A 23,966-nucleotide genomic window follows, 5' to 3' on the forward strand; every position below is an offset into this window, starting at 1 on the left:
AAGGTAAATAGGTGAGAACGGATAATATCCAGAGACATTTTCCCTTCCCACATATCAACTTCAACCACTTCCAGGTGTCCCACTCCAAGAATTCAAAGCAGCAAACAGAGTTCTTCATCCTTCTGCAGAAAGAGCCAACCACTAGGTCCCACCAGACCAGATAAGATCAGGAGACTATTTTAGCTTCTTTTTAGTACCAGAATAAAACAAAGGCTCAGGCCAGTACTGGACTTCAGTTGCCTAGACATCTGTGTCAAAATGCTCCCTTTCAAAGTGTTCATGATGAAAACAATTTTGCCTTGTCTAAAGGCAAATGACTGGATGTGCTGCATAGACCTTCAAGATGCTTACCTCCAGGTAAAGATTGTACAGGTGCCAGTCAGTACCAATTCAGAGCCTTCCCCTTGGGTCTCAGTACAGCCCAATCTCTTGTTCACCAAGTGCATGGCAGCAGTTGTAGCTCATCTGACTCACAAGGATCCATGTAATCTTGTATTGTGATGATTGGCTTTTTGATGCAACACACAGAGAGACCCCTCAGGCAGCCAGAGATTAAGTTTTACAGAGCTACTTATCGTTATGTATCTCTGTAAATCACAAAAATTCATGTGTTCAACCTATGTAGCAGATTGCATTCATCAGTTATCTGGATACAGCAACATGTACAGTAAGTCTTGTACCATTCAAACCAGAGTCTAGGCACTCCTGCTAAAACAGTCACTACGCGTATCATTGGTTCGAAGGCCCAATTCTACTTTGATAATCATGCTCACCCGCTCTCAATTCCATATGAAAAACCTTCAGTGGATGCTCTCCTCATAGTAGACCTAGTTGGCTGATCACTAAGCTGTGCCAGTTAGCATAACTTAGATCTACAAGGCTCAGTTAAGATGGTGGTTGACAACAGCAGCCATTCACATGGGTCACCCTTTTGTAATACATACCACACCATCTACAGCTGTGACTGCAGACATAGAGCATTTTTAGGGGAGGATCATCCAGGGAGTTTAGAAACAGATGGACAAGAGTCCAGTCTACATACCAATATCATGGAGATGAGGGTGGTTTTCATTGCAGGAATTCAGAACCTCTTTCCCACCAAAGTGATAAATATTCATTAGGACAGTATGTTACATCAACAAGCAAGGAGTAGCCAAGTCCTCTACCCCCTTTGTATAGAGGCTGTATGAGTCTGGCAGTGGACAATAGGTTTGCATCACTTTCTAACTGCAATGTATATTCTAGTTGAAAGTTAGCTGTCTAGCAAACAGGCCTACCCTCATGTCTCACGAGTGGTCCATCAATCCATCAGTGACAAAGCAAATATTCAGCCCCTAGGGTCAGTCTTGCTGCAGTTTATTCATGCCCCCTTCCAACATCAAATGCAGCAGCTACTTTACCCTGATACACCTTCTGAGGTCGGTCACCAAGGGAGGCTGTGCCAGTGATCCCCTGGGAGATTTTGTGCCTTCCTCCAATTCCCTTCATTTCCAAGTTTCTACAAAAAGCTTCAACATGCAAATCTACAGTACTTCTTATTGCCCCACGTTAACCCAGAGCAAATCTGTTTTCCCCTGCTTAGACCTCATTTGAAGAAACTTGTCATGTCTTGTAGATGCTGTAGTGAATCTTCTGTCTCTCCCGGACCCTCAGGACATCAGGTTAAATGCATAGTGTCTCCAATTCCAATAATGGCCAAAGATTCTTCCCTTTCTCAACAGGTGGTACACAGTTTGCCTGCCTCTCTAAAGAAATATGGCAGTGAAGTGTACAAGAGTAAATGGAAATGAGTCACAACCGGGGCCATGGAACAAGGTGTAGACCCCTTTTCTACCTACATTTTAGTAGTTTTACAGTTTCTTTCAACTCTTTATGAAGCATCTTCTAGATATTAATTTATTAAAGTACATTTAGCATCCATATCAGATTTCCATTATGGAGTCCAAAACTGTTGCCGGACTTTGCAATGCCTTTCTTAGAGGTTTATTTCTTTGCCCTCCAATCAAAGATGCTACCCCTCCAAGGGATCTTAATTTTGTATTGGAAGCTCAAACAAAACCTCCTTTCAAGCCAGCTTCTTCTGCTGAGCTTAAGTTTTTATCATGGAAAATTTTAGTTTCATAACTTTGTGTCTTCTTTCATTCCACCCTGCTTAATAGTTCATAAATATAAGGACCACCTGAGAACTATCCTCATCTTATCGTAGTATTCTTCCCTAATATTCCATCAAGGGAATATTTGTTACATACCCTGGATGTTCGTAGGCAGCTCAGATTTTATTTCAACAAAGCAGTCATTCAGGAAGAATATGCGATTATTCATTACCTTTGTCCCAAACAAGATGGGCAAGAAAATATCTAAGCAAACATCAAAATGACTATTTTATTGCTTCCCCTTTGTTTATTCTTCCAGAAACAAGACCCAACCTGCTAAACCAAGAGGTCATTCTACATGATTTTTTTGCAGATTTTTCTGTATTCTTCTAAAAATCTACAGTAGACAAAATCAGTTCTGCAGTGACATGGTCTGCTTTGCACACCTTTGCCAAGCATTGTACATTGGATGCCATATCCAGATCTAGAGCTTCCTTTGGAGCTTCAGTTCTGAAAGGCATCCTGTCATGATTCCTTCTGAGAGAATAGGTAGCTTGGGATTCTGTCCCAAAAGTCAGATTTGGATAGATGGAGGAAATAGCCTACGGGAGTTATGTGCTTATCATAACACTGGATCCTTTTCATCCTAGTCCAACTGATATGACATCCCTCTCTCCTACCCCCTTCCAAATTTTCTTCTCAAGGAACTGCAGACTGGCTTGTCCGTCATTCTTCTTGGCTTCTACTTCATTCCATCAATTCTTCTGGCCGACAAACTTGATCTGAGATTATCAAGGATACAAGGGAATTATGAGAAGAAAATCTGAAAGACCCCGAAACTAGGAACATTGGATGATGGCTGGATTGTATCCAACAAGCAGTTCGGTACCCAACAATCATATAGGACAGAACAAGATAAAATGGATCTAGCGTTATGGTAAGTAGGTAACTTCCTTGTCCTTCATATGGACCAGACTTTCTTTGATGAGTTGGTCCTTTCAGTACTTAGACATTGATGTGGATCTTCTTTGAAGATGTTTTGATTTGTCAGTTGGTAGAATAATTAGTTAAAAAAATAAGTAAATAATTGCTTGTTCTGCTTTTTGACAGATGCTTTGGGCTGCTTTTCATTACATTCCACCAACATTATTGGTAGTCTAGCTGGTCCACATTCGTTGAACTATGTGCTCATTTTTGTGCTTCAGCCATTTGTTTTATGGCGACATTGGGTAGGTTGTATTCCTATTTCTATGACTCCAGAAATATTACTGAGTGATTTACCAAGTGTTAGCTTGGTAGTATTCTATATTACTACTATGGAGCTTGTTTTATACTTTTATTTGTCATTTGTTAGTACTGGTTTATATTTTGCCTTCTAAGTGCTTTATAGTACTACATTAGTGGGTCTGTTTTACTGCTGTTTAAATTATTGCCTACAGTTTTGGTATTTTTTTCAGAAGGACTTGTTTGCTTCATATGTTACTGCTATTTTACTTTTTAGGATTTGTTTTGGAGTTTTATTAAGTTGTAGGTGGGGCTTGGCATTTAATGTTCCACATTTGACATTTTGCTGTGCTATAGTTTTACCATTCCTATGTTGCCACTATTTATCAGTAGTGTGTTTTTACTTTTATATTTTCTTGTTGTTTGATTGTGTTCTTGTTTTTTGTTAATATTTGTGTTATTTTTTAGCTTTATTTCTTATTCGTTTTTTTTTTTTGTTTACATTTCTCCCTTTTTCTTAACTCCCCTCTTTAGGCCTATATATTTTTTTTGGTTATGTATGCACATTTTGCATAAGGGTGGATGCAGTGTGGGTGCTAAGACGTCTTATTTCCCACCCTGTGGTAAAGCAGCTCATTGAGGTTCATCCTTCCTGTCTTTAAACCTGTGCTGTGGTTTCTATTCAGCATTCTTGGATAGGTAATCAGAAGCTCTTTTCTTTTTGTCTCTTAACTGGATGTTGTGTACTAATTAAAGGTCCATCCATAGTAATCTAGAGATCATCTTAAACTTATTGCTTGATTTTTTTTCTCTTACATTTATAACAGAGACATGGGAACTTTGCCCCCCCCTTAAAGTACCATGCTCATTGTTGTCTTTGGCATTCACTGCCATATGAAGATTGGTATGCATAGCTATCTGCTTTAAGACTAAGCTTCAGACAGACTAGATTGCCATTGGAATACTGAATCTTTTGCATATATCTTCTGTACAGGAACAAATTGTAGGTTTATATTAATCTGCAATTCACCCAGTTGTTTGGGAATTTTCCTGCATGAGTTAACTAACTTTCTTGTTGACTCTTTTTTGTGCTACTAAAACCCTTGTTTTTGGATGACTATAGAATATATATTGGTCAGCAAGGTATTCCCTCTAACTAGAGGAGTCCTATGTATTATGAAGAGAGTGGGGTTTGTTCATGTAATTACCTCAGCACGTTATCATTTAGGGGTGTAAACATGAACATGGTGTCCAGCATCACTATGGATCTGTCCTATATTAGTCTTCTGATTATGAGTTAGTGGAGTAGTGCAATTTTTCTAAATATTTTTTTTTGCTTTCATTTACATTCTGTTCTTTCCGAGCAGGTCTGGAAGAGATGTTCTGATCATTAACTGCAGTATGTCACTGACCTTCACTTTAGATTTGCTTGCTCAAGCTCATGTACATCTCCCTAATTGTATACTCTCTATGAACTGATATTGAGCTCCATACCCTGTAGAAGAGGGGTAGAATTTGGAAGGTCATTATGTATCTTTGGAGTGGTAATTTGAACTGCATGCACATTATGCTCGTTACCAGTCAGAGATCTCTTGTAAGAAGGCATATTTTCTATCTGGAGAGATCTCTGCAGTGGCTAAATGACTGGCCATGTTTGTAGGTGGTAGATACCTGCAGGCTGGAGTAATTTCCTTCTAGGTTGGGTATTGGCAGCTTGGATGCATTAGGACCAATTATCTGTCAGATTTTAGTACCTTAAATTTTCCATTTCTTTTAAAGAAGACTTAAGCTAGTCATGTTCTCAGGAATCCATTCCTGAACACTAATAATGTTAATAATTACCAGTTAATCTTGAGCCTTTCATTTTTAGGTAATGTTAAACAAATTCTTTATAGAGACCTCAGATAGTTTATCTGTCAGTTGGGCTCATGGTTCCTTATCAGTCTTTTTTTTTTTACTCACTATAGTATTGAGACTACCCCTATTAGAGTAGTTTATAATTTCTCTATAGCCAAAGATCAACATTTTTATTTTGTACTGGTCCTGTTTGATCTCTTTGCAGCTTGTGAGTCATTCTGTCTTGATTAAATGTTTGCTTTCATACAGTGATCTGTCCTGTCTCATCCCCATATTGCTGTCTGTGAACACAACCAGACTGCTTTTCAGGGGTTATTACCTCTAACTTCTTCCCCACCACCACAGGGTACAGTTCAATTCAGGTTTGTTTTGATATTTCTCTTCCAAGTACCAAAACAAGTAAAAGAAGAAACGTGCAACATAATAAATTAATAAGATACATTGAATAAAATAAGCCTGTCAAAGGTTAAAAACAGAACAAATGTTGAATGGACTATTTGGATATTTCAGCATTTCAGTGTGAGTTACAAATAAAAGAGCATTTGGGAAAAATAAGAGTAAGTGAAAAACTTAATCAAATCAATCCATCCATAGCCTTGTTTTGTCTCATTTTTGCACATGGGGTTGGGACCAATCAAAGGGACAGTCATCTAAAGCCAATGTTCACACTGCCAGGTAACTAGCCCTGCTGCAAATGTTCTTCCATACCACACACGCACCTATGTCCAGTCCACCAACTGCATGTCTTTGGAGTGTGGAAGATAACCGGAGCACCTGGAACACAACCCATGTGAACACAGAAAGAACTCCACAGAGAAAACACCCCAGCCAAGAGTCAAACCAAGAACTTCTTGCTATGAGATGAGAACAAAACCTGTTGTGTCACTGACAAATGTTAGTTCAAAAAGATATGTTTTTAGAGACCTTTTTCAAACCTGAAGTGCCTCTTCCTCATGCAATATGCAACCACTGTGAGAGAAGGTTTCAGAGGTATAGATCCCAGATTACAGTAGTTTCCAGATAGGCCCTTTAAACTTCGATAACTGTCAGCAAGGAGGAGTGTAGACGCCTTACTGGGAAATGTGGAACTAACCATGGTCATACAGGCCTAAGTAAACTAGTAGCAAGACTTGAAAGATCATACATGATTGAGCAGGCAGCCAGTGAAGATTCCACAGAACAGGAGTAATGTGAAGGTAATGAGAAGTACCCAAGTCCACTTCTGTTCAGTGTTCATGCTTCCCCTTTTAGGTCTGATTAGAAAAAGATTATCCTCTCATTGCTATCCTGCTGATACTTCTTTCTGCCTCTACTTTCCTCATGTTCAGATGATGATGAATATGCATTCCTATGCTGTCAGTTTGGGTACCATTCATAATTGGCTCAGGATTAATCATCTGAAACTAAATATGAAAGAGACCATGGCTGTGTGCGGTGCTAAAAAAAAAAAAATAACTTGTTTAGTGTTGGCACTTTTGTCATTTATTTATCATGGCAGTTGAAGTTTGTTTTAAAGGCACCTAGGCTTGTCCTTAGTAACCGGCTGCCACTTTTTGACTAGATGAAGTCATTTTGTTTTCAGCTGAAGAACATTGTGCAACTTAAGCATCTTTAATGACCCCAGGATCTTTTGACTAAATTTTTCACTTGGTGTCTGCTTCTGTTAACTGTGTATAATCTTTACCATGGGTTTCCTGTCACTAAGATTAATTAGTTGCAGCTGGTATAAAACTCCACAGCTAGGTTACTTACTGTCACTCTTGTTGCACATTACTCCCATTCTTTGGGTGTTGTACTGGCTTTCCATCCAAGTTTGTTTATAAAATTGTAGATATTTCTATGCCTGCATGATTTGAAGATTTCTTCTCTGAAGGAATTAGTGAACTTCGAGGCTGTTCACTATGCCACCTTAATGCTCCCAGTGGTTAAAAAAAAATTTCATGATTTGTGACTCGCTATAACCTTTGTATCTATACTGTTTAGAGAGTAAAATCTTATGCACACCCCTGGTGCATATTTTCAACATAATTTCATTGTTTGACAAAAATACAACTGAACTGATTACCAGCCCATAGCTAAGATTGACCAAAGCAAAAATGCTAGGAAAAATAGTTTACAGACAAATATTTATATTTGAAAATATGACATTGTCTCAAGTAGACATTATGGATTCAGATCTCAATATATTACTTTAACAGCGGTTTACTACTTTACATTAAAAAGAGCCAACTGATGCTGCTTTCATAAACCTGAAATTAATGTTTGAAGTAGTCAGTCTTAATATTTTACCACAAATACGTCATCTCTGTGGGTCTGCAACTGCATTGCCATGTACCAGTGTGGCAGAAGCTGTACAGTCTGCTCATAGCATACGTACAAACTAACAGTACTACCCTAAACATTGGCATCCCACAGAGCTCTGTTCTAAGCTCACTGCTGTTTTTTTGTATGTTTGTTTGTTAATGATCTTCCATGGGATTTACTTGGCATAAACTGATTGATGTTCATCGTGCATACAGCTGCAGTTATAACAGATGGGTTCTCCTGCCATCAGGCGGGTCCTCGGTCGGCCGAATTCCAAAGTCTAGGTCCACCGTCAGTTGTCGTTGCTTCTTCCCTGACGTCAGTGCGACAGGAGTATAAAAGAACCAGCCGACGCCATTTTCTTCAGTCTTTTTTTGCCGCGCGGTGCCCGAAGCAGAAGCAGTTCGCAAGTGCCGGTCGGCCAGCTCCTGAGATTACAAAAAATTTTGGAACCGAAGTCTTCTTAAAAGCTAAGTACCCCGTTGGGGAAACTTTTTCTTGCCTCAGACTGATGTCAGACAAAGTTAATAATTGTTTTTCTTGTGGGAAGCAAATACCGCATAAGGATTTCCATTCCCTCTGTATACCTTGTTTAGGCCCAGACCATGACGTCTCAGTCTGTCGTTTTTGTGCTACATTCAACAAACGTACTATTAAGCGTAGGGCGGAGTTCGCCCAGCATTATTTTGGGAAAGCATTTAACTATACTATGTCGTCGGATACTCCGACTCCGGTTTTGTCTAAAAACGCAAAGACAAGGACCGACACTCGAGGTCTGCGGCCTCTACCGACACCACGCCAAAGCTGACTACACGTGGTCCGGTTCTCAGCGAGGCACCTACGCAGCCCCTGATTACCAACCACACATCTTTGGCGGTGTCGCCTGTACCCGAGGTCACAGGCTCCTCGGCCCACACCCTGACTACAGATACCGAAGCCACGCTTGGCATTGAAACAGAATGTGGACAGGTCCACCTCCACTCAAGGTGTCTTCAGACCTTCCTATTCTTTCTCCATCAAGGCTTTCACCAAGTCTAAAGCTACCATGCACCCTAAGAGACCAGCTACACAGGGCCCCATGCCTAAGAAACAGATGCTTAAAATGGCTGAGGATTTAATTACTCTAATCAGAGGTTCTCAGCCACCTCCGGACAAAAGACCCAGAGTGGAGGAAGATTCCCCCTCCTCTGATCAGGGCTCCATTATTTCAGAGCACTCTGATTATCAGGAACAGTCTTACTCTCCTTTTGAAGACTCTGATGCAGAGGAATCTATTCCTTCTGTATCCCCCCCTGAGGATTACTCATTTGGTGAAACTCTGCATACCTTAAGGGAACACTTCCACTGGGAAGGCCAGGATTATTCAGATTCCAAGAAAAGGCTCAGGGAATTTCTTTTGTTACCCCAGCACAGGCCTCTGGCTATACCTCCTGTCCTGGACATCCTAGATGATGTTTACTTGGAGTCCTGCCTTAACCCGGACTCTCTCCCACCAGCTCCAGTTAAGCCTGACAGGTACTACAGGGTTCCTGACTCACACCAATTTCTATACAAAAGCCATGCTGCTGACCTAGAAACCATCTCACAGGGGCCCAAGGGAGTTAAGGCCTCCATTGCCAAAAACCCATTGCCTTCCGAGAGAGATTCCAGATCCTTAGAAAGGTGGGGAAAAAAGGTATATACCTCGGCTACATTATCCATGAGGGCCTTAAACTGTCAGTTTCATATGCTAAAATACCAACAGTTTCTGTTATCTCAATGGAAAAGTAAACTGTCACAACCTGAACAACCAGACATGAAGGAGTTGCAGGATTTGATGCATAGTGCAGAACAAGTGGGTAAACGTACCTTGCAATGTGGTTTTGATGCTCTAGAGGCCTCATGTAGAGCTGCTGTTACAGGCTCAGTCATACGTAGGCATGCCTGGCTCAAGGAAGAAGCCTTGCCTGATCATGTCAAAGCTAAATTACTAGATGCCCCTCTTGAAAAGGATGTACTATTTGGGGCAAATGCTGAGGAAGTATTACGGAAAATGGCGGAAAAGGCTAAATCAATGCAAACTGTGAAAGAATTTCTGCAGGTTCAACCCCCATGTTTTAGTAGAAATTGGCCTTCCAAAAACTGGTCCTTTCCTGCCACAGACAGACCCCAAAGAGGCAGATACAGGCGCCCGAGGGGCAGAGGACAAACACAAGGCTCGTACAGAGGCAGACAATGGCAAGCTCCTACACAAAGAGGTGATGAGGACAACTCGCAATCTTTCAGAAAGCAAAACCAATGACTTTCCCCTTTGCATGCCAACCAGGTCTCAAATGGCAGCCCCTTCTGAGGAAAGCTGGCACTATTCTCAAAATTGGCATATTGTCACAAAGGACAAATGGATCCTGAACATTATAAACAGAGGCTACAAATTCCATTTTCATACCCTTCCAAAAATGAAAGGCATGCCAAATCTGCCACACAATCAAAGGGCAGAGGCACAAAAGCAAATTTCAGATCTTATAAACATGAAAGCTATTCAAGAGGTACCTACACGAACAAGGTCAAGGTTTTTATTCCAGGCTATTTCTGGTGCCAAGGAAGGGCAAAGATTGGAGACCTATTTTGGATCTTTCCATCCTAAACACATTCCTACTCGTACCAAAATTCAAGATGCTCACTCTACAGCAACTTCTTCCCATGCTGGGCAAGGAGTCTTGGCTGGTAACATTGGACCTCAAGGAGGCATAACTGCATGTCCCAATCAGACAAAATTGCAGAAGATACCTCAGATTTTTTGCAGGTTCAATACATTATCAATTCTCTGCATTGCCCTTTGGTTTATCTACTGCGCCCAGAGTATTCACAAAATGCCTGGCATCAGTAATTGCCTACTGCAGACTTCAAGGGATACAAATATACCCTTATTTGGACGACTGCCTGATCCAAGCGGACAGCAAGCACATTCTTCTGAAACATCTGGCTTATGTAATAATGTTATTAAACTCTCTAGGATACACAGTCAACAAAGAGAAATCAAGACTAATACCCTCTTGGAAGATAATTTTCCTGGGTGCCAATTTGGACACAAACACCCAGATGGCCTACCTCACGCCAGAGAAGCAGGGGCAACTAATTCAATATTTCAGAACACTGGCAAATTGCACCAGGCTGACTGCAAGGAAAATCCTGCAGGCTTTGGGATTCATGGCATCTTGCATCTTACTAATCCTATGTGCAAAGCTGCATATGAGAAAACTACAATGGTACCTAAAAAACATATGGTCTCAACACAGCCACAGTTTGGAAACAATGATACCACTAATTCCATGTCTGCAAAAGGAATTTCTGTGGTGGGCTCAAGCATGCCAAACAAACTCAGGTCTTCCATTCAGCAGGCCTCAAGCAGATCAAGTCATCACAACAGATGCCTCGGACTATGCCTGGGGGGCGCACATGACAGACCGGTGCATTCAGGGCAAATGGACCCAAAAAGAAAAGCACCTTCACATCAATCAAAAAGAAATGCTAGCAGTGATAAATGCTATTACAGCCTTGAAGGACCTTCTACAACCAGGTCAGCTATTGATAAGAACAGACAACACCACAGTTATGTGGTACATAAACAAGCAGGGAGGAACACATTCTTATCCCCTATGCAGACTGGCCATGTCACTTTGGAACATGGCCATGGACTTACAAATGGAACTACAAGCGCAGTACTTGCCAGGCAAGGAAAACACGCTGGCGGACAACCTAAGCAGGAACATGACAGATCCACACGAATGGAAGTTGCATCCAAAAGTTTTTACAGAAATAATCCAAGAATGTGGAAGGCCAGACATAGATCTTTTTGCCTCCCACAAAAATCATCAATTGACAAAATTCTGCTCAAGGATCTTCCATCCAAAGGCCTGGAGAGTGGATGCTCTCTCTTTCAGTTGGACATCAATGACAGTTTATGCCTTCCCACCTCTTCCTCTGCTGCCCAAAGTCCTATTGAAGACCAGAGCAGACAGACCAAAGATGATCCTCATTGCTCCGGACTGGCCAAGGCAACACTGGTACCCACTACTAAGGAGCCTGACGCATTCCCCACCATGGACCCTGCCTCTAATGCCTCTTCTTCTGACTCAGCACAGCTTCAAAACTCTTCACAGTCAGCTGAAGACACTCAATCTAGCCGCATGGAAGATTCCTTAGCATCACAGCAGGCCCTGCTCTCCAAGGAGGTGCAGGATGTCATTTTGGAGGCCAGAAGGCCATCAACTCGAAAAGCTTACTCTGCAAAATGGAAACGTTTTTGTGTTTGGAATGAGAAAAAGGGCCAGTGCCCTGGAAAACTGAATTTACCTCAAATACTACAATATTTGGCCGAACTGCTAAGCAGTGGACTTTCGTTCTCCTCCATCAAAATCCATGCCTCAGCCATTTCTGCAGAATACAATACTGATCCACCTTTATTCTCTCACCCTCTATTAAGACAGTTCCTCAGAGGGGCTAAGAATTTAAGACCTCCAAGAAAACAACCAATACCTGCTTGGTCTCTTAATTTCATTCTGGAAAAACTGACTTTGCCCCCTTTTGAACCAGCTGCCTCATCAGATTTTACAATATTTGTCCTGGAAAACAGCTTTCCTTCTGGCTATCACTTCAGCTCGTAGAGTTTCAGAACTACAGGCTCTTATGGCTTTCCAGACTTTCATCATCTTCCATCAGGACAGAGTTTCATTACGTACCAACCCGTCCTTTATGCCTAAAGTGGTATCCAGGGTAGCTTTAAATCAGGCCATACATTTACCTACTTTTTATCCTAATCCTCAAAACAGAGGAGAGATTACTGCATTCCTTGGACATCCACAGACAACTGCATTATTATTTGGACAGAACAAAGCCTTTCAGAAAATCAGAACAGCTTTTTGTGGCCTATGCGGTAGGAGCTCAAGGAAAGTCAATATCCAAACAGACAATCTCAAAATGGATAGCCCACTGCATACGCTTTTGCTATTCCTTTCATGGCAAAACTGTACCTACAGGCATTAGAACTCATTCCACCAGGGCCACAGTCACCTCTGCAGCCTTCCTCAGAGGAGTGCCTACCAAGGATATTTTAGAAGCAGCCACTTGGAGTTCTGTGCATACCTTCTCTAAGCACTACAACCTACCATTATACTCCAAGTCTAGAGCAGGCTTTGCCACTGCAGTCTCGCAGGGTATTTTGGCTCCTCCTAGCTCCACCTAGTGCCTACCACCCCTTTCTTAGCTTTGGGATTCTACCCATCTGTTATGACTGCAGCTGTATGCACGATGAACATAGTACAGTTTTGTACCTACCATAAATGTAGATGTTCGAGTGCTAATACAGCTGCAGTCCAGGTTTCCCTCCCACCTTCCCCTCTAGGGGTATTCTTTTATGGTGTATTTGCTTGCAACTACTGTTTTTTGATTATATTGCATTGCATTATTACATTATTTTATGTATTGCCTTCCTTCTGGGAGCACCTGACATCTGGGGCAAGAAAGACTGAAGAAAATGGTGTCTGCTGGTTCTTTTATACCCCTGTCGCACTGACGTCAGGGAAGAAGCGACGACAACCGACGCCGGACCTAGACTTTGGAATTTGGCCAACCGAGGACCCGCCTGACGGCAGGAGAACCCATCTGTTATGACTGCAGCTGTATTAGCACTTGAACATCTACATTTATGGTAGGTACAAAACTGTACTTTTTTATGCTAAAGTAGACGCATCTTCAATTATGCTAAAGTAGACGCATCTTCAAAAAACATTCATTCCACCTTGTAAAATGATCTAACAGTACAATGGAATTCCCTGCATAAGGACAAACTTTGTGTTAACAGACAGGAGTCTGTTCTAATGCTTCTTTGTAGCAAACAAAGACTCAGAGTACCACACCAGTTTTTATATTTCACCAAAATATACAAACATTTTTTGTAGCACAACAAAGATATCTTGGCGTGATCATAGATCTTTCCTCCATATGATAAACAGAATATTAGAGAGTACCAGCCCAACTAAAAACAGCTTATAAAAGCTCCCATCCTCCCTGAATAGAAGTCAGGAATGCCACTGCTGTTTTATGCACTGTTTTCTAAGTTAGAGTATGTATTACATGTGACATCTTTAATCGAAAATCAAAGCACAAACTTAACTACAAGAAACTGAAAACAAAATACTTAAGCAATAACCCATGACTGGGTGTGGGTATTGCTGGAGTTACCCACTGTTGGTGTGGTTTGGTCACGAGGGTGAACAAAGCCAACCGTAGGTGATTCCAGCATTGCCCGCACCCAGCCGTGGGCTATTGCTATTATTCAGTGACATTATTTTAGAAAAAAATACTTACTTTTCTTAAACAATGTCTTTGTATAATGCCTCAGTGTTGCCCTTCCGTGGTTTTCCTGTATCCTAGGGCTTTTCCTGATGTACTTTGCATGAGTATGGGCTTGTGTTCCCATGTTTACGCAGTATATCAGTGCTGTGCAGAGTTAGCAATGGAGAAAGGAAGATCTCCATTGCTTTTTTTTTTTTTTTAAATTGAAAAAAAAAGAAATTGGGAGATTTTTTTACGTTCGGGAGAGCTGGGACAGACTAAATAAAAGGATGATCTTTCAAGTTTCTTTAATTTTGCTGAACGTACCAGATTATCTTCTTATTTTTGTCTGTGCTGTCTCCCTTGTTCATTTCAGGTTTTACGTGTTCTTTTTCAGGACAAAAAAAAAAAGAAAAGTTAAAAAAAAATTTACTAATGGGAAAAAGTTTGGGCGACCAGACCTTTTTCTGTTAGTATATTCTCGGATTTACAACGGGCACGCTGGTTGGGCTGGCCAGAGTACTCATTTTTTTAATATTAATGGCAGTCATATAATAACATTTATTAACTTGAGTTCCAGTATGAAACAGCATTGTGTAACAGTGACAAAGTCAAAGTGGTGCATACCTCTCAAACTCTTGGCACAAGAATTCTAGACAAAGACAAGCATAGTGGGACAGAGTGCCCAAGTTCATGGATGGATTTTAAAGATTGCTCTTACAATCTTAGGGATTAGTTAGAATTAATAGGTCATTTGTATTGTGTGCATTTTCTGAAGGATATGAAGTTTGAAATTCAAATGCCTATCATTATTTATTGACTTCAGTCTTCAATACTTTGCTAGGAAACCACAAATTTTATAAAAACAAACAGACCAAAAATGATATGTAATCTAGGTAAGTTTGTTGCAGAGATTATAAAAGTTCTCAACAGGGCTTGTGCAGTGATATTCTTGGTATCGTTTCAAGGATAATCAAGTTGTGGTATGGGTCCTAAGTATTGATCCTTTTTGTCTAAATCTATGCAGGTCTCATAAGGGCTTAAACAGTGCACTTCTTTCTGTTGTTTCAAGGATATTGATCAAGTTATGCAATATAGGTCTTCGCTGTAGCTATATTGAAATTTGTGCAAATCTGAGTAGAGTGTCTGCAGTGACCGGAGCAGTATTTCAGGAATACTGACCAAGTTTTTAGAGTGGGTCCCATGTATAGATATATTTGTTGTAAATATCTGTTGACGTCATAGGAGGGCTTGTACAGTGAGTTCCTTGGTAGTGTTTCCAAGATGCTGGTACACTGGCAACTCCATGAACATCTAGGGACAGGGCACATTGTAATTTTTGCATATTTTGTTTGTAGAATTGCTTTTTACTCTGCTACTATGTAAATGCTTGAGTTTTAAGTTTATGCTTGTACTTGTACCATTGCCTAGTTGCTTAGGTGATCTCTGAAATGACTAGTGTACTTAAACAGTTAACTGATGAATAAAGAAACTGGTGGATCAGATTATTTTATGTGACTCCTGTATTTCCTGAATATTTATTAGGAGACATCCTTACTACATTAATGTTGCTGAAATGTTCCATTATCTTGAAATGACATACTGTTACAGTTTATCTTCTGGATTTTCTTATTTTAGGCAACGTGCACAAGATCTTGAAGATGAACTGGAAAGAACCATTAAATCGTACCAAAACCAGGTACATTTTCTGTCTAAATATGAATACATTTCTGAAGACACCTTCAAGTTTTTTGTTATTCAAGAAGTATGTTAGGAAAAACTATACTAGATTCGTAGAAGTTTACTCTTTTATGTATGTAATTATGGGAGACAGTAGACCTAAAGGTTGATAAATAAATGGTAGTGTGGAAGGTTATAATAAACATATTTGCATCTGTGTAAGTGCATTATTGAGGAAAGTGCACTGTCAAGAATAGTGAGGTTACAGATTAGTAAAGTAGGTTATAAGGGTTTTCAGTGAGAAATAACTCATGTAGCCCCTTGGAGTTGAGCATGGAAATGTTGGATGCAATCCTGGTGATCTTAGAGTTTAAATTATGTAATAATATTCTTTTTGTTGTGAGTTTTCCAGATTTGTGTTTCTCAGTTATTGTTTGTATTGTATGCGATAAATGTAGGGAACTGGCTTAACAGCTAAGGTGATTACTTTATAAACACAAGGTACATGGTTTGATTCTCCCCACTGGTCAGTGTTTTAATTTTAGGGGTTGGCGTAGTGTTTAAAGTCTTTATCTCACAGATACAAGGTACAGGGTTTGATTCTGGCCTCTGGTTATTGGCTAGTCTTGTAATATTCTGCAGACTGATAGCTTAGTATTTGGAGATGGACTTATATTTCAGGGGTAGGTTTGGTGTAATGGTTAAGGTCTTCTTATAGGCACAAGGTTTGATTCTGACCTCAGGTTATTGGCTAGGCTTAAAAATTACCCTTTAGGGCAGTTAGTTTAGTATTCTCCTATGAACCAATCAATCCAAATGTGCAGTTTGTCAGCAATTCAGAAATACTTTTAAATTAGATTTGCTAACTAGATCTGGAGTTTAGTTCCCTGGTTTATATTCCCAGCATCCCAACCAGTCATAGAGAACTGCTTCATCAAGACAGATTAGATTCTCCAGAGAGAGAGAAATTCAAGTGACAGAGAGAATGGTATGTTTTTATAGTCTTGAAAGCTTTCAAGCTCATCATCCTGTCAAATTGTATCCAGCTGGTGCTTAATTTGTATGAAATAACCCCAGCACCACCTACACTGTGGGCTTCATCTTCCACCACCAGTTAGTTAAATATTTTAACTGATTTCATTGCTGCACAACCATGGAGAAAAATTGAAAAGTCCCAAATCATTGTAATTACTCCCAGCTCACTAATATAAACTATGCAGTCAGTGATCCTTTTTTAAAACACTTTTGTTAAATCTTAAGTCATAGGCATACGTACATTAATCTAGAGGAAAACAAACCATATTAACATTTTTTTCGTTTACATAAAATATGCATTATATATGTTTTTCTTTCTTTATAACAGCTGTTATTCAATCCAGCATTGTATAAATTGCTCAGTTTCTGCCTTCCCTTGAATATCACTTCTCCTGAACACTATTCTACATGTATTTTTCCCACAAAATTCCATTTATGTCTGAGTAATTTGCTCCTTCCCTTTTTATATATCCAACTTCCATTTCTTTAATCACTTACAAAATTCAGTACTTCAAACGCAGCAGATTTAAATTTTGATTTCTATTTTCCAATAAACGCTTTTTTGGCAGCTGATAAAATTAAACATAATAAGACCTTACTTTTTGTCTAGGCAATTCAGATCCTGTCTTCCAATTCTGAAGAATAATTGTCTTAGTTACGGCCATTTGCTCAGTATTTCTGATATAGTTCATAGGTTAGTACTAGGCTAACTGCTCTTGTGAGCCATTTTAAGCCTAGCCAGTTATCCCCTGTGAGATTCAAACCCTGTATCTTGTGTTTGTAAGGCAAACACATTAACCATTAGGCCACCCTCCCAACTTTGTAGGGAATTTTTAAAATGTTCTCATTCACCTCTTTATTCCCAGTCACACCTCTAACATTTGCTATCTACCTGAGCAAAAACTGTATGAAGTCTGTTTAGTGTATAAAAATACCTACACAATCATTTCCAAGCAAAAGTCCTAAATATTCTGGACTTTGTTGCATGTTTGGTAGCCATGCATGTCTTCTCATTGTTCTCTTGTAAATTGCTTTTCAAATCTCTCTTCCCATACTTTTCTAACCTCTTCTGTTTATTATTATAGTTGTCTGCATTATTTTATATGCTCTACTGTCTGTTTTTAATAGCTTCTGTTCTAGATTCAACTGAAAATTCTACAAGAGCAGACCTTCCATTTAGGACTCCTCTACCCTTTGTCTTCTCCTATACTCTGATATCAATTCCTGTTAGGGAAGGTGGTCTCTAACTTGCAGTCCAAACTTTTTCATGGCCTTATCCCACTCTGTTTCCTTTACCTCTCTAGTTATTTGTTCCCATTTCCCTGGTTTCTTTGACATTTTTCCAATGATTTCTAGGCACCCTTTCCTTTTTTCTGTTCCCCTACCAGTTGGAAAATCTCCTTTCTCCATTCACATGTTGGCTTAATTCTTAGAATACTTTCTGCAACTTTTATGAATTTAATATTCTGTGTGGTAGTTGTTCTCTTTACGGATCTGCAATCTCCCACTCTCTCCTTATTTCTTGAACACAGTCACAGACAGTCACACCTTCATCCCTTTCCACTTTAAATAATCTTCTGCCTGTAGAGAAAAATACTGCAAGGAACCACCACGATGTAAAATCCACAGTTTAATTGGAAGAACAAGCGCTTTCACACACCATCCCGGTGTGCTTCATCAGGTTACAATTAAACAATTTAAAATCAGCATTTATATACAAAAATTCATCAATCATTCCATTAAGGTCCCAATTAATATATATAAATTTAAACATTTAAAAGGGAAATGACATTTCGTGCCATAGAAAATTTTCTCCTACACAGAGAGAAACAATGAAGTAGAACAAGCAGTATATTTCAATAACACTTAATCTTACTTAATATTTCAATAACACTTAACTTAATCTTCTGCCTGTGTTATGTTAGGAGCCTTGGCCATGTAGCTGTAAAATATCCATTCAAATCAGGTCATCTTAAACCACCTTGTTCTACTGGGAGGATCAGCTTGTCTCACTTAACTGTTGCCCTCCTTACCTCTCAGGTAAATTCCTTAAACTCATTACTAATTGTTATCCACAACGTCTCCTCTGTTTGATAAAATTATGCCTGACTTGTAAAGCTAAAGGGACTGAAATTCTTTTTTAGTGCTTGTATCTTACTATCCATATCCATAAACAAGAGCTTCCAGTTTTTCAGTTTTTGTGTTATGGTTTTAGTCTTTCCCCACACACTCTTAGCTGCAGTAAAAGACGCCTTTTTAATCCATACTCATAAATACTTCATCTTATTGTGTCCCCATAAATATGGGTCTTGCTGAATCAGTTCATGTGTGGGTATGTAATGTGCAGCTATAGTCTTTCGTTATCTTCATTAATTTTGTATCCTGAAAACATGTGAAACTGAGTCCAAATGTTCTACAACATTGATATTTCCTTTTATATATTTAGCCATTACAAAATAATATTATCTGCAAATAAAACCATCTTCTCTTGATTATCATGTTCTACAACATTGATATTTCCTTTTATATATTTATCCGTTACAAAATAATATTATCTGCAAATAAAACCATCTTCTCTTGATTATCATATCAGCTGTTTCCTTAAATTTCTGAGTCCCTTATTGTATTTGCTAGAGGCTCTAAATCTAAAGTAAATACAAAGGGGAAAGAGTACCGTCCATGTGTGGTATGTCTCTTCAAACACAATTGGTCTGAGAGGAACATTTCCATTGTAGTTATTTCCTCCTATCCTTCATATATCCTTCTAAATCATATTAATCCAAAAGTATCAGTTTTGGCAACATCTTTGTCATTCATTTAGCGAGTATAGACATAAACATTTTATAATCATTGTTTAAAATTTACATAGGTCTATATGAGGCTGGGTCTGATGGGTCTTTACCCTCTTTGGGTAATACAGATGGCATAACATTCTTCCAAAATGCTGGTGCAGCCCCTTCTCCTAAAATACTGTTAAAATTTTCCAGATCTTTATCACTTTCTTTCCTCCTAACTTCCAAAGGAATACCATCTATTCCTGGAGACTTCAATGCAAATTTGATTATACGTCATCATTTTTATCTCATCTCTTCCGACCTTAACTATTAGCTGTTTTGCTTCATCTTTCTCTAATCTTGCAGTAATTAAGTCTTCCATTAATATTTCCATATGTGCTGTTTCTCAGTTTCCACATTTCTCTGTTTTAAATGAATTTTCATAACATTTCCGAAATATCTCTAATACCTCCATAGGATCTCTGGATATTTTTCGTGTCATAAGCTCCCTAAGTTAGGTGACAACCCTTTCTGCTTTCTGTTGCCTAAGTCACTGTGCTAAATGATTTTCGGCTTTAAAGCTGTTATAAAAAAAAGTAGTTGATTAACAGCAATCTTTCTAAAGTCATGCATATTATCCAAATACTCTTTCTCTTTACTACTCTGCAGTTGCTCCTCTATTCCCCTAACTCTGCAGTACTTTAACCTTTGTCAGTCTCTCTAATTCCTATTACCTCTTAACCATAGCTCTTTCTTATTTCAACCCTAATTTTAAACACATTTTCATTTTATCCTGCTTGCTAGCTGTACCTTCTGAAGAAGTTTCTATCTTCCGTAATAACTCATGAATGATTTCCAGTATCCATTCCTTAAATTCCTCTCTTTTGAACAGGTAGATGGGAAAGCAGCAGTCTCTCATTTTCATTACCCTGTATTTTTTATCATAATTTTTATCAGTGCATGATCTGAAATAGTTGTTGGATTTATGTCACAGTATTCAGTTAAATGCATATATTCCTGTGCAATATAATTGCTGTCAAGTCTAGACAATTTATTGTACCTTGGGGGATAATATGTAAATTCCACCTGAGGTCCTACTACTGATTTCACATTTTCCATACTAAGTAATATCAGAAATGTATTCAGAAATTCCCCCCCTTTTGTTTATATTTTCCCTTTTAGGTCCCCTTGACACACTTTCACTATTGCAAATCAAGTTCCATTCCCCACCTGTAATGTTCCCTGGTATAATCTGATTATTTTTCCCAAAATTTTCTTAAACTCCATAATAGCAGTATGGATGGAATATAAATAAATACCATAGTTATCCACATCCCTGTCCATTAGCCCCTTACATAAGTCTGCTATTATTGTATTTTTTCCTCTTCTGTCACAATTGGAACCCCTCTAGCAGTCAGTATTACTACTCACCTTTTCTTTGTCCCTGAGATTCCACTAAATATCCATCCTTTAATCCTTTCTTTGTCAAATTTACATGCTCTTTTCTTTCCAAATGTGTGTCCTGCAGCATTGCTATTTGCACTCTGTATTTCGTAATGTAATTCAATACGCTTTCCTTTTTGTCTGTACTTTTAAGGCCATTTAGAGTCCCAAGATACTATGGATAGAGTAGCCATTATGATAAAAAGCTATTGTTCCCTACTTGTTGTCAATGACAGTTATTTATATGTATTTCTAACTTTTGTCTTAGATGTGCACAGTAATGTTTGGCAGGCTGATCTTTTATACAGTTATTTATTCTCAAATCCATTTGAACTTATGTTAGTCCTGGCAGATTTTCAGTGCAGATTTAGAGATGACTCTCACACATGGATATTGAACAAGGAGGTCTTCATAGACATAGTGTGCAACTGGGGAATTCCTGAGATATAGACTTAGTTGACTGTGTTCACTAAAACAGCTCCAGCTGTTTTGCTCCAGGACTCCTGTTAGTCACGCTTGGAGGATGGGTGTCATGTCCTTTCCTTTGGAAGGGAGGTTTCCTTATCCCTTCCCCCCTCTACTCTAAACCCAGTGGTCTTGTTAAAGATCCAGATGGAGAAAACAAAAATCTTGCTGATGACTCCCTTTTGGCCCAGGCAGCATTGAGTGCTTACCATCTAGCCAGGGAGTCATCACCACAAGTTATCCTACAGAGTAGACTTGTTCACACAACACAAGGGCTGTTTACTTCATCCCAACCTCTTATTGCTCAGCTTGATAGTGTGGATGATCAGATTTTGACCCCTTTCAGGCACCAGTCTTCTGAGGATGTGCTACACATACTACAGGAAGCAATGAAACCTCCCATTAGAAGGACTTGAATATCTAAATGGAAAATATATTTCTGCCTGGGGTAGTACCGACAAGCAGAACCCTATTTGAACAGGGTTTCCTACTATCCTGTCTTATTTGTATGAGCTATTAAGCTCTGGTCTAGCCTACTTAGTTAAAGTACATTTGTCTGCTATTTCCACAAGCTTGCTTCTAAACTCTCCTCTTCATTCTAGGCTTGAGGTGAAGCAGTTTCTCAAGGGCACCCTTGAGTTGAACCAGCCTAGGAAGGTTATTCCTCCTTCATGAGACCTAAACTTTGTCTTAGAAAAACTTACTCAGCCACCTTTTGAACTAGCTGCTTCCATTTCTCTAAAATTCTGTACATGGAAAACCATTCTACTAGTGGCTCTTGCTTCTGCTGGAAGAGTTTCCGAGCTTCCATTCCTTATGGCTTCCCCTACATTCCTTATTTTTAAATAAAACAGGGTTTCTCTGAGAGCCATCCCTTGATTTATGCCTAAGATGGCCAATGGGTTACCCCTCAACCAGGCCATTAACCTTCCCAATTTTTTCCCTAATCCACACCTTCAATCTTTTTATGTGCATAGGCAGCTCAGATTTTCTTGGATAAGATCAAAGACATTCAGAAAACTGACTTACTGTTTGTTTTTTTCCTGGAAGACAAAGGAAATCCAGTCACTAAACAAACTATTGCTAACTGTATTTTTAAATCCATTTCCATTTGCTACATACAGCATGGAAAATCCTTACCTTCTCCAGTTAAAGCCCTTCTCACTAGAAGAGTTGCCTCCTCTGGAGACTTATACCAAGGAATTGATTCTAGAGCTATTCTAGAAGGAACAACTTGGTCTTCTTTACCTACTTTCCCTAAGGTAGATGTCTTCCTTAGATCTAGAACCTCGTTTGCCAGATCTGTTATTTCTGGATTAGTTGACAGTTTCCCTAGAACTGATCCATCCATCCCTTACTGCTTATTAAGATGTGGGGAATCACCCAACAGTTTGTCATACTTCAGTGGTGAGCTAAAGAAGGATGTAGTGCAGTTGTGAAAGAACTCATAGTAACAGTAGATGCCCTGCTGAACACTGCTGCAGTATTTCTTTCCATCCTACTGTACCTGCTTTTGTCCTTGTCTATGTTTTGCCCTCTGTTTTCCCATGGACTGAGGGGGACCATTATCTACCTTCCCTCCTCTTATGTGACCTTTTCTTGTCTGTTACCTTTCTTCAGGTGTTTGCAGGTCTCCTAACTTTGAGATAGTGAGGGTCTCATGCTTATATGTGCACTTATATACCCTTATGCCCACAGGCTTAGGTGATGACATATGGCTCTTTGGAAGGTTTTGGCTTTGGTAACACAGTCATATGTCCAGGCCATCTTGCCACCATCATTCAGTACGCAGATGACTCTGTACTCATCTGTGCTGAATCCATCTTACAGCAACTCAAAGTAAAAACTCAGCAAGCCTTTTCACATGTTGAATCTTGGCTATCAGATTGACAACTGATAATCCAAACATAACTAAGCTCATGCTCTTCCAAACTGGTAAAACACCTAACTCTTCCACCTCATTTCAAATACATTCATCAGACAACATTACTATATCAACTGTGCCACATACCAAACTGCTAGGTGAGGTAGTTGATAGCTTGAAATTTGGGGTACCTGTCAAATCTTCGAACGCTCAAAATTTCGAACATTACATGGTCGAGACCAAATGTTCGAAATTTTGAGTACTCGAAGATAGACTTTCAATGGCACCGTACAGTGCAGATAGGGAGAATTTCCCTTTTCTGCATTGAAGTGCGTCCTCGGAGTTCGTATATTTAAGTAGGGGGGGTGGGGGGCGCAGCACTGTTAAAGTGTTTTTGTCTGTTTTTTCTTTTTTTTTATGTTCGAACATCCAAATGTCGAACATTTGGTCTCGACCATGTAATGTTCGACCATTTAACATAGACCCGAAATTTGACCTACACCTAGCACAAGCCATTAGAAAGACATGTATAAAACATGGTTCTCTTTATAGAATTAAGCCCTTCCTCATTACCACCACTAGACTTGAAATAGCCAGAACCCAGCTGCTGTCTAACTTATTATACTCCTCCACTGTTTTCACTGAATTAACAAAACTGGAGACCTACTATCACAAAATTGCAAAGTTTGCAACAAATTCTCCATGTAGAGCCCATCACTGCCTGGCATTACAACAACCCCATATTAACACCAAAGTCCTCCGTTCCTCAAACAAAATAATTCCTACATATTACCAAATCTAACAGTAAGGCTGGTGAATCTCTTTACTCAGACTATATCTCCAAACTCTGGAATAGCCTACCTCAGTTTATCCTATCAGCAACTAACCTATCACAACTCCAAGACCATTTGAGCA

General features: G+C 39.4%; 1 protein-coding gene across 1 annotated transcript in view; it reads left to right on the plus strand.

Moving 5' to 3' along the window:
- LOC122804407 (melanoma inhibitory activity protein 2-like) overlaps positions 1–23,966 on the plus strand; it is a 1,673,436-nt gene that overhangs the window by 769,790 nt on the left and 879,680 nt on the right. Inside the window, exon 13 of the mRNA XM_044074238.1 lies at positions 15,429–15,489. Coding sequence (XP_043930173.1) covers positions 15,429–15,489 — 61 coding nt within the window. The remainder of the gene's footprint in view (positions 1–15,428; positions 15,490–23,966) is intronic.

This window comes from Protopterus annectens, chromosome 6.part0 (genome assembly GCF_019279795.1).
Source record: "Protopterus annectens isolate FY-2018-M chromosome 6.part0, PAN1.0, whole genome shotgun sequence".
In the NCBI taxonomy this organism is placed as follows: Eukaryota; Metazoa; Chordata; order Ceratodontiformes; family Protopteridae; genus Protopterus; species Protopterus annectens.